The 12,288-nt window shown below is 45.4% G+C and overlaps 1 protein-coding gene across 1 annotated transcript; it reads right to left on the reverse strand.

Moving 5' to 3' along the window:
* Nucleotides 1–4,376: 4,376 nt before the first annotated feature.
* On the reverse strand, nucleotides 4,377–4,988 carry LOC149916507 (olfactory receptor 14J1-like). Its single transcript, XM_090147781.1, has one exon. It carries the CDS (start codon nucleotides 4,986–4,988, stop codon nucleotides 4,377–4,379), a length of 612 nt encoding a protein of 203 aa, XP_090003907.1.
* Nucleotides 4,989–12,288: the final 7,300 nt, after the last annotated feature.

Genomic DNA, 12,288 nt, shown 5'->3' on the forward strand with positions numbered 1-12,288 from the left:
GGATCGACTGCACTGCTCAGCTTGGTGTCATTTTCAAACTTGCTGAGGGTGCACTCGATGCCATCATCTGTGTCATTGATGAAGATGTTGAAGAGCATCCATGTCAAGACTGACCCTTGAGGGATACCACCTACTTTCTTCCTCATGTTATGTCATAAACCAGTGTCCTGCACTCTGACAGTGTTTGTATCAGCTCATGGATTAAATGAATTACACCTCTTTTAGTTATTTGAGTCACAATCCAATGCCTTTTGCTCTCCGCCTCTGTAGCAGATAAATTTTTACTCATCTGAGGACTGACCTGGTGGATCTTCTCACACAGTTCCTTTTTAATGTCCATAGTTTGGTGGGGATGTTTTCCCACTGTTATGGGTTTCACCACAGTGACTGTGACCCATACTTGAGACTTTCAGGCAGAGCTTGACACTGATGACCCAAAATGGTTCATGGATGTCTGTGTTTATTGAGAATAAATCAGAGTTTCTTGGCTTCTCAGTGGCCATTTCAATGCTGGGTCACTGCCAGGGATCCACTGAGTTGTCTGGGGGGCATTGAGTGCGCTGGGTTGGGCTGCAGCTACAGGGACAAAGACAACAGTTGGCAGTTACTGCCCTGAGACCCTCTTCCCCAGTTACATCTGCAGTATCCAGGGGCTCTGGTCTCCTGCAGGTCCTCTCGGAAAGCTGCCTGTCCCAGACAGGACCTCTGAGGCCTCTGGAGATGGCAGGGGATGCTTGTGATCACGCAGTGGGGTTTTGCTCCTTGTCATTTATCCTTCAATCAATATGTGTTTCCTATTAATATTTATCATTTCCTATCTACCTGTGTAAAGTACTTCTCCTTTTGGGAAGGTGAACCACACTGGTGGGATATGGCTGAGGAGTATGCTCTGTTTTTAGGGAAATTGTATTGTATTTTACTGTTGCTTGTTTTAAAGTTGGAAACCTGTCCTGTGCCCATGCGCAGACAGTTCTCTAAGGAAAGCAGGTAAAGGAATGGTCTGAAGGAACTGTACCATCCAGCTGCAGACTTCAGTGGAGAATTCTGCTGTAGGGAAAAGTGATGCAAGTGCCAGGTGGCATACAGCAGACACGTCAGGCCTGGGGAGGTGAGCAGTCAGGTTGTCCGTACTGTGTCAGACCTCAAGCAATTGCTTTTCCTGCCTATGTAGATCTCCTTAGAAGACTCTCTGGATCAACATCAGTTGGTGAATGATGCCCCAAAAGCAACAAGATGCACTACTTTAAATCAGAAAAAAAAAAAAATTATTGGGTGCCCTTTGAAATCTTCTTCCTTTACTACATTATGAAGCCTCTCCACCTAGCTGTATAAATCTTGACTTCAAGGATATTATGAAACAGACATGGCTCACTGGAACTTTCTGCACTTCAGAGAGACGCATGGTACCTTTGATGCCTGGTCTATGAACCTCAGGTACTGAGAGGAGAATGCTGTAAGCACTTGCGAAAGTAAAGTCGGACGAAAAACTTGACGGATCTTGGCGCACTAATGGTACCCACTGAGGGACATTACAACACAGCCTCCCCTTGGACTCGTTAGAGCAGGGAATTGGAGGCAATGATTACAGTTAGGTAAAGTATTGTGCTGAGAAATCTCTTGGTTTGTTTGATGAAGGAGAAGGGCCAGGGCCTGACATCCAGATACTGGAGGGGAGATCCATATCCCTGTCATGGGTGTAGATTGATCTAGTTAACTCCGTGATAGAATCTGAGGGAATGAGCTCAGGGCTCGTCCTGGGGTTGGTGTGGTGGGGCACACCATGTGAAGGACAGCAGTGTGACACCTCCCAAGCTCTGCACAGGGATGCAAGGAGGCAGTGAGGCCCCATTACCATAAGCATAATGAATCTCCTCACAAACCATGGACAAGGGGACAAAGATTTCATTGATTTTGGGGCCTTCCATCCTCACCAGCACCCACTGCCTTCTCCTCTGCACAATTTCCTATGCTGCTCCAGCCCAGCCCCTATTTCCCTGTGGTCTGCAGACACCCACCTCTCCTCTCCGACCCGCTCTGACCCTGGCACTTCAGTCATGTCACTGATGTCTCTCAAGCCCCTCTGAACGTCCCTTGAAACACAAAGCCATGGAGTGATCCCTCAGCATGGCCCCACATCATAACTCTTCCAGTGACATTTCTTCCTCCTCATGTCCAGTCTTGAGCTTTCAAGCTGCACTTTGAGGGAGTTTTTTCCCCCTTTGCACATTTCCTATACCAAGGTCAACTTCATCATGTTGGAAATCACTTCCTCATGGAAACGCCACCCATCAGCTTTCTTGTGGCCTGTCAGCCATTGAGAAGAAGGAACCTCACCATCATCTTCCAAGGTGCGTGCCAGCTTCATGGACAGACACGACCAAGTCACGTCCCTCCTGCTATGGAGTTGTGTCCTCACACAGAAGAGCCATCACAATCCCTTACACAAACCTCCTTCTTCCTCCATGGGCCCTACCAGGTGCTCAGGCAGAGAGGATCCCACAGCCAACACGTCAACCTGGCACTTTCTGTTGGCCTCTCAGGGACACTGCAGATGTGATCCTGTGTGCACAGATCCCAGCCAGAAGTCAAGGGCTGACCACCAGTTGCTTCAGCCCGAAGGCAGCACACCATTCCTTTCTGGGACACGCTCCTGGGGCTGGCCTGTCAACTCCACACATAGAAGTGATCTCACAGCCACCTTCACAGCCTCGTGCCACCTGCAGGCCCATGAGGTCCTGAGGTAGAGCTGAGCTCATGGCAGCATTCCTACCCACCTCCTCCTTATGGCCTCAAGCTGCTCAGTCACACGTCACCTCCTGTACAGACGTCGCCTCACATTCATCACTGCATTACATGGATTTGCTCTGAGACTCCACCAGTCCTGCTCTGCCCTGCATAGCCAAGTATCCAAAGTTTAGGGTTAGGGGAGGGAATGAAGGTGAGGAGGGCAGAGCACAGGAGCAGGCTATGTGGGTGTTGGGTGTTCAGGATGGGGATTAAGGGTTAGAAGTCACCTTTTGGGGCAGAGAGTAAGCAAATGTTTAGTGAGAGAGCTTGGTGTTCTGCTAAGGTTTTCAGGACAGTGTTAGGGTACAGGTAAGCATTACGGATTAGTGTTCTGTTATGGGCTGCAGTGAGGGTATTTAACAATTGTTAAATACAATATTATAATGCTAGCAATTAAAGCTTGGTTTTAGCATGAGTGGGAGAGTAAGTGTGGGAATCTGTGCAGTCCATTCCTTGGGAATGTTCTTGGCAGCAACTTTTAAAGAAGCCCGGAGCCTTCAAGCACTGCCATGAGGAGATCTCCATTAACGATGGACTTGCTGTGGTGGAAACAGTCTGTGTGACAGAAGTGCCCACTGCGTGTCCTTGCTTGTGTTTGCAGCCACACAGCAGCACTGTCACCAAGCCACAGGAGCTGCAAGGCTAAGGGGCTATGGGGCTGAGTTTCAGCTCAACACAGCACCACCACATCACTGAATTCTGTCTCTCAGTGCAACACTGAGCCTTTTCTTGAAAAGTTTCTGTCTCACCTCTGTTGGCTGTTCCATTCCTGAGATGGAAGTGGCACCTGACTCAGGAAGGAGAAGGACACAGAGCCCTGCAGGAGGACCTGCACCACCTGCCCAGCAGCTCTGCGCTGCATCACAGTTGCACTTCCTACCTACAAATTCATGCTCCAGAATGTCTCCTGAGAGTCCTGGGCAACCTTTCCTGGGCTCTCATGTGTGCTTCAGCTACCATAGGGCATCATAGAGACAGTGCTCACCACCTCTCTGTGGCAAATGGAAAGAAGCACAGAAGGGAGACTTCAGGGAAACGTTTAAGCCTCTCAGATGAAAACCCATATCCAAGACATTTTACTATGCAGGGTCTCACAGAGACTGAGGAAGAGGGGATCTGACAACCAACGTGCAAACCAGGTGCTGCTGCTGGCCTGTCAGAGGCACTGACAGATGTGAGCCTGGAAGCACAGACCCCAGCCAGGAGCCAAGGGATGGCCCATCAGCTATTGCAGGCTGCAGTCACTGCACAGCTGGATTAACAGCTGTATGCTTCATGCTGAATTATGGGGTGCTGAGAACAGCTGACCCCGAAAGCTCCAGAAATGTCCCACAAGAAGGAAGACAAAGTCATTGCATTCCCGTTGTTTGGATAAACTTCACAGAGATCCTGGTTTCTTATGTACCCTGTGACTGGGCAACACTGCATACGTACAAACTGAGTAGTAATTGATGTGGATAATGACATTTAAGTGAAAAACATTACAATACAAAAAACACTGAATAAAACAGTCAATAAATTACACTTAGAAAATGAATACATAAATCACGTAAGACAGTTTGATTCTGTTACAATCTGTATTACAACTCTTAGATAGAAAAAGGTGGGCAATTCACTGCTTTCAAAATGCATTTGGTCATCAGTTTCCACAGAGCATCTTTGAGCTCCTGGTTTCTCATTCTGTAGATGACAGGGTTCACTGCTGGAGGCACCACTGAGTACAGAAATGACACCACCAGGTCCAGAGATGGGGAGGAGATGGATGGTGGCTTCAGATAGGCAACCATGGCAGTGCTGAGAAACAGGGAGACCACGGCCATGTGAGGGAGGCACGTGGGGAAGGCTTTGTGCCGTCCCTGCTCAGAGGGCATCCTCAGCACAGCCCTGAAGATCTGCACATAGGACACAACAATGAAAACAAAGCACCCAAAAAACAGAAGGGCACTAAGCACAGTAAGTCCAAATTCCCAGAGGTAGGCATCTGAGCATGAGAGCTTGAGGATCCGGGGGATTTCACAGAAGAACTGATCCACAGCATTGCCTAGGCAGAGAGGCAGGGAAAATATGTTGGCAGTGTGCAGCAAAGCATTTAGAATCCCAGTGCCCCAGGCAGCTGCTGCCATGGTGGCACAAGCTCTGCTGTCCATCAAGGTCCCGTAGTGCAGGGGCTTGCAGATGGCAACGTAGCGGTCATAGGACATGATGGTGAGAATGCAATACTCTGCTGAAAACAAAAAAAGAAAAGAAAAAGACTTGTGCAGCACATCCTGAGTAGGAGATGATCCTGGTGTCCGAGAGGGCATTGGCCATGGCTTTGGGGAGAGTGGTGGAGATGCAGCCCAGGTCGAGGAGGGCGAGGTTGAGGAGGAAGAAGTCCATGGGGGTGTGCAGGCGGTGGTGGCAGGCTACGGCTGTGCTGATGAGGCCGTTGCCCAGGAGGGCAGCCAGGTAGATGCCCAGCAAGAGCCAGAAGTGCAGGAGCTGCAGCTGCCGCGTGTCTGCCAACGCCAGCAGGAGGAACTCGCTGATGGAGCTGCTGTTGGGCATCTGCAGTTCCTGGGCACGGAGTCCTGTTCAGAGTGCAGAAGATAATGACAAGTCAAGACCATTCACACAGAAACTCTTCCCACCATTATATACAAGTTTTTCTATCTGTATGGAAAATGTTCATTTAACTCCATAGCATGAGTTTATTTTAATGAGCTTTACTGCACCTTAAGAAGTAGAAGCTGAAAGAGCTCTTACTTTCCTCTCATTCCCCAATCATATCTCAGCTGGCAGGATATTTTACTCTTATATGTAATTTCCATGTCTCATGTCTTTACCCCTTCTGCACTCACAGTGCCCATCCCAAACTCTATGCACTTCAATTTCTCTTAGAGAAAGCTCCCTGTTTGCAGGATTAGTGCTTTATTCATGTCTGCAGAAAATTTCAGTAATTTCAGCTGGTGCTGTCCTTTGGGAGAAAAGAGGCTGAAAGCACATGAGGAGGTTGTTCATATAACTGCAGACTGAGAAACGTATAGTTTAGGATTCTCAGAGATGTGTTCATATTTCACATGTCCTTCCAGAATTCTGCCTCCAACTCCTTCTCCTTCCCTAAGGACACGTATGGGAAAATCCCTGTCTTGTCTCTCCTCTTGCTAAGTGCCCTTGGAAACTCTCTGGGATGCAATGAAGCTGTGATCCCCCTGCCCCAGGCAGCAGCTGTGGCAGCAGAAGGCCCCTGCCCTGCCGTGCCACGCCGGGGGGCTCCATCCCCCCACACGTCTCCCCACAGTGCCCTGGGCAGCTCCCCGGGCAGGCTGAATGCTGAGTGCTGAGTGCTGAGTGCTGAGTGCTGAGTGCTGAGCCTGGCAGGCGGCAGAGTCCCTGCCCCGGCACACAGCCCCTGGGGCACAGCAGGGACCTGCTCTGCAGGACAGCCCTGGGCACCCGGCTGCAGTCCCGGCTGCACAGCCTGCAGCCGTCCTGGGACACGCAGCCCTCAGGGCTGTGCTCTGATGCTGCAGCATGGAAACCCTCCTCTGGAGCAGTTCTTTATCCATAATAAAGAAACAGTGTATGCAGCCTGTTTTGCACTGGATGTCCCAAACCTAGTGATCCCTGCAGGAAAAGCCTCTTCATTTGCTGCAGCCAGGGACTTACCTTGTCAAGGGCTGTGAGCAATGCTCCTTCCGTGAGTACACAGTCTGCTAATGTGCAACACAGCCTCTTTCTTCTCCCCTCTCTCTGTCACCTGCAGATCATGCCCCCAGCCCTGCTGTGCTGTGTTGTGCAGAGGAGCTGTTCCTCTGCAGTGCTGCCCCCTTGTATGAGCTCCCTGTGTCCCAGGAGCCCAGCCCAACTCAGCAGCAGAGGATATGATTTTCTTCTCTCCATGGAGACATCCATTGGTCTCCAGGGGTGACATCTCCTGAGGGACAGCAGGGTCATCACTGCAGAACGTCCTAACAGTCAGCTCAGTTAATCATCACAGGTCCACAGGATTCCACAAGCATGGTTGTTTTTTAGTAAAAGATGTTTGACCATGAAATAAGCAAATGCCAAATTAGGAAGCCTCTGCTCATGACCTGTAAGTGCAGTCATAACATTACAGAATCATAGAATAACATAGGGTGGGGAGGACTTTAAAAATCACCTAGATATAACTCCACAGCCCTGGGCATTGTTGCCGACCACCAGATCAGACTGCCCAGCATCTCATCCATTCTGACCTTGAATGCCTCCAAGGATGGGTCATCCACCTCTCCGGGCAACATTTTCCAGTGCCTGTGTGTAAGAAATGTCCTTCTAACATCTAGCCTTAGTCTCCCCTTTTTTAATTTAAAGCCATTTTCCCTTTGTTCTGATTCTATCAGGCCATCCCAAATGAACTCTAGGATTAGGCATCTCATGTTCAGATGGAAACCCTGCGGCTGAAATGGGTTCAGTTCCTCACAGAACCATGGGAGCTGGGAGTCCTCCTAGCTGAGTTCGGATGTGCACAGTGAGGTGTCTGTGTTTGAGCCCCTCATCTGAATCCTTGCTCTTTATTCAACAGGGACTGCACTGCTCACACACAGGCACTCAGGGATGACCAAGGTGCCTGGGGTGATCCTAGCTGTGTGCTCGTGCTTGTAAACTGTGGTGGAAAATCTGTGAGACAGACAGCTCCTTCCTGGGCATCAGCTGAGGGCCAGAAGGGAGGTATTCTTGGCCATCCTAAATGCCACCACAGCCCTATGCTTAGGGCACCACTGTGCCTTTTGCAGCTGTCCCCATGGAGCATGTCGTGTCATTCTGCTGACCAAATGGATGAGCTCAGAACACAAGCTCAGCTCCTCATGCTGTGTGTGGCATCATATGGTATGCGATATCCCTTCAATCAGTTTAGATCAGTGCCCTGCTGATGTCCCTTCCCCCTCCTCTTGCCCACACCCAGCCTGCTGGCTCAGGGGCTGCAGAGTTGATGCTGTGCCAGCACTGCTTGGCAGGAGCCAAAACATGGCTGTGATACCAGTGCTGCTCTAGCAGCAAGTGCAAAGCACAGCACCGTGTGGCTGCCGTGGGAACAGCAACCTTGTCCCTGCCTGCCCCAGTACAGCACCCCTGCGTATGTGCATCACTGCTATAAAGAAGCATATATCAACATAGAAATTGCAATGTTGCACCTGTTATTCTGGCTATTAAACTATATAGAGAGAACAGAGATCTGAGCAATGTTTGGTGGATGAAGGTTCTTCTTATTTTGAAGTTTTTAATGAGAAAATTCCTCTTTCTCAGGAACGTATTATTTAGTTAACTTAGGAGCTTGGAATATTTTGATTTACAAGATAGTCCCATAAATATACCGGAGTTGAAGATAATTCATGAAGCATTCTGAGTCTTTTCCTTCTTATCTGCTATTACTTGACAAGGCAGCAGGTAATGAAACATACAACAATGTCATTACTTCAAAGGTTTTTGTATTCCATAGGCATTCCACTTAGAGGCAGTGGGTAATTTGTCAGCCCAGTGACAGATGAATTTAAGGATACAACTGTACCTAGTGCACAGTTTGCTTATGCACATCAGTGAGGTGTAGTCTGTAAATCTTACAAAACCACAGTTATTGTGTAATGTTTCCTTAACTTGATTCGTGAGCTCTAAACAGTTAAGAAAAGTCCTTATATTCTTCATACCCATCTCTTCTACTGCGTGCACAGTCTGGACCTGGTTATTTATAATTACATTTTCATCCTTGCAGAGAGAATGATATTTAAGAATGTGGCTTGGAAATGTTTTTCTCAGTTGCTAAAGAAATTCTAGGTGAAATCCAAAGCCATGATTTGAAGCCGAATGGTAGCAACATTCTTGTGACGGAAGAAAACAAAGAAGAATATATTAAGTAAGATTAAATGAAGATTTTAAAATACTCTTATCTGTCCCATTTCTTTTAGCTCAATCAAGAAAATACTGTCACACTATGTAATCTGAAGCATTATTGAAATTCTGTCTATGAATAATTACTGATGGCAAAATGTGGCAATTGTTCAGATTCCATATTTGAAAGGAAAATATTGATGGAAATATTTAAAATAGATATATATTACATTTCCAAAAAGTAATACATATATTACTTTTCCCAAAAGATTCAGTTTAGTAGAAGCTCCACTTGTTGTGTTTTTTTCCCAGAGATAATTAAGTTTAGCAGAACATCGTGACAACAAATGTGAACGTCAGGTACTTCACCGTACCATTGCACACATTTGTTATTCACATTTTGGCTTTGTAGACTGCTGATATTCTATCCAGCCATTTATGGTGTTGCTTGTTTTTAACCAAAGAACAGTTTTGGATGCTTTTGTGGTAAACTTGAGTTTTTAAAAATGCATAGTTTTGATACTAGTTTCCATGTGAACTGCCCTGATAGTGCTGTTATGTCTAGGCATTTGTAACAAGGCAGCATTATAAACAATGTAATGTGTTGTACTGTTGTAAATGAGGAATTATGATATAGCAGTAGCAGAATGTTTTAAAGCAAGGACAGGAGCCTATGAGTGATTACAGAAGAAAAACATGAGCAATGAGGTGTTTTGTCTCAAAATATCCCCTTCTTGTCTTGTAATATCCCCAGCGAGCAGCAGTATATAAGCTCTGCTTTAAGGTGTGAACTTCAACATCATCTTACATAGAGGATTTGCTCAGAACAAAAAGAAACAAATAAGAAACCACTACACACGTGGCAGGCATGAGATAAATTGAATGAGTAGAATTTTCCTCTTATGATATATTCTGTGAAGGCTTTTTTGTGGGAAAGGTTTGAGGGATGAGGGAGTAGGAATTGCTTTCATCATGAGTTGTCCAAAAACATTTCACAGAAATTGTAACATTTGCAGAAGGAACATATTGGCATTTTGCAGTTGTGCAAGATATTAATTGGGATGAAGAGTAAGGAGTATCTGCAGAAGACCATTCTCCTCTAGTTTTGAGGAGCGCAGGCAGAGCTCAGATTGCAGCCTAAGTAATATTCTTTTGCCATAATAGGTCCTGTGTTACGCTCCCCAGAGTTTCATCTCTTCTTTAGATTCCAGTTCTCCTGACAGCTTAGGTTTGAATTCAGCATATCTGCTTCTCCCTGGGTTCAGGTTCTTTGGGTCTTCTGCCTGCTTTTCACCTTTTTGCAGAGTAAGGTTTCATGATTAACTGTCTTTTCCTACAAAGGACTCACTCAGATGGCCTTGAAAGCTCTAAAGATGCTGCTTCAAATAAAAACAAGACTGTTAATGGCACTGATTCCCCACTACTCACCAACGGAAGCTGCAAACCTTCTCGACCTCGCAGGCCTTTCTGACCACCTCCACCCACACCCCGCAGACCCACATCAGTAGCTGGTGCGTATTCTAGGGCCAGACATCCACTTCAAAGCTGTGGATTCTCTGTACAGTCTAAAAATGAACGTAACGTTTTCCGATGCGTGTTTTTAACTACAGTTTTTTTCAGGGTAAATTCTTGGATATATAACTTCTATTTTAACAGCTTGCATTCAGCATCGTTGTTCCTCTTACAAATAATTTCTGTTTCCACGACAGGTAAGTGATGATTGCAGCGATACTGCTCAGTATGTTGGAGCTGGTGCCAAAAGAACATGAGTGAGTGCTACTGTTGCATTCAGTTAACTTTAATGAGACCCGTGAACAAATCTGCTGAAGGACTTACAGAACTGCCTCAAGTAGATAATACTGGAGCTTGAAAGACTAGTGATTTGTTTCTACAGTCCTGGTTAAATTATTTGAAACAGCAGCACTTCAAACACTGATTGCGTGAAAATAAATATGTTTTTTAGTCCATCTTATAATTTAGAATCTACAAAGCTTTAAAACAGTGATAGGTGTTTTCAGGTTAACTCCTCCACATGCATACACGTGTTTTGGTGATCTTATTGTCACAATTGATAAATACTGAGGCTGGACGGAAAACTAGGCTGCAGTAATTATTTTAAAAGATAAAGGCAGTGTAGTTTAGTAATAAGACTTGTGTATAGTTCTTAACACTGCCTACCAAATGGCCTGCATGGGAAAAAAAATCTGAAAGCGTTTAAAGAATGCATGTATTCTCCCTTCCACAGCCTCAATTTTTCCCCGTTGTGTCAAATATCTTCTTGAAAATGTTATGCATGCTGCCTCTTAAATTGTTGCAAATATTAAATGGGAAATCCATCAATGCAAGCAAGTAGCTTTTTCTTTATAATCATGTAATGTTTAGAAAATGCAGACAAGTTGCTTTGGTGAATAACTTTTCTTTGTCATATCAAAGCTGTGCAGCTGATAGCTGATAGTTCTTGGGTTGAAGCATTTTTACAGAGTGCAGCTAAAGTTGCCTTTTGTGTGTGTCTGTGTGTGTGTGTGAAATAGAAAATGTGGCTATATGTGCGCACTACTTCAAACCACCACCTTTTGCACGTCTACTTTTGTGACTTACAAATTCTGAAATAGGTTACCAATAAGGAGAGAAATACCAATTAAAGATTTATTTTTTTTCTTCTGACATGTCTGGCATCGTAGGAAGTGTAAATGGTTCTCCATCCACGTCCACAGAGAATGATGGGGCCAGTGCAGGTTCACTGGCAGGTGCAGCTGCAAATACATCTTCAGAACCGAGCCCTGAGGGGGGAACAGCAGCAACAACAGCTCCTGCAACTGCTGCACTCACCACACCTCTAGTATCAAGACAAGTACAGCAAGTAAGTCCTCCAACTCAGGCACTAATTGCAGTCTGTCAAGGTCCTCTTCCACGTGGGTATGAGTTTAGTGAATTTTTCTGCTGCCTTTTCTGTTTTCTTATTTTAAGCATACCAAAATACATGTAACATCTGTCTTTTGCTGCATAACAAAAATTCCCAAAAGCTTTTAAAGTGAAGGTTTTCTAAACTATTTGGCCTAGTAGACCTTCAAGTGTGTGTGTGTGTGTGTGTGGTTTAATCAAGAAAGGAATTAATTTTTAAGTAGTTTTGATGCTTGTTGCGAGTTGCTAAGTCAGTGAAACAGAGGTTTTAAATAGTGAGACAACTTGCTGTCTTCAAATTAGAAAGAAGTCAAGTAGTAAGAAACTGGTATAAATAAGTAGAAGGAAAGTTACTGTTGGACATAATCTGCTATATGGCTTTAAATTTCATAGTTCATACATTGCACCTCCTGAGAGCAATGTGGGCGCAGTGAGATATTTCATACCCATGTGGAATTTGTCAGATGATTGGTCTCTTGTCTCAGAGATATTATTTAGATTCTTAACATTTTCTTAAAAAAACAGAAATGTTTCTGTACTCTGAGTAAGAAATGGAAAGCAAAAGCTTCTTAATGCAAGTGGTATAATAGTTGAATTATTACCTGCTTTACTGTGCCTGCAGTTAAAGCAGTAGGTGGTCGAGGCTTGGATTACCATGCTTACAGGATAACCGTGAAAGCAATTTTGAAAACATCAGTTGTTGCTTTACCATTTTTATTTCATTAGAAATGGCAAATTATTGTGCATTTCTCTCCA

Source organism: Phasianus colchicus, chromosome 10, assembly GCF_987193195.1.
Source record: "Phasianus colchicus chromosome 10, bPhaCol1.hap1.1, whole genome shotgun sequence".
Lineage (NCBI taxonomy): Eukaryota > Metazoa > Chordata > Aves > Galliformes > Phasianidae > Phasianus > Phasianus colchicus.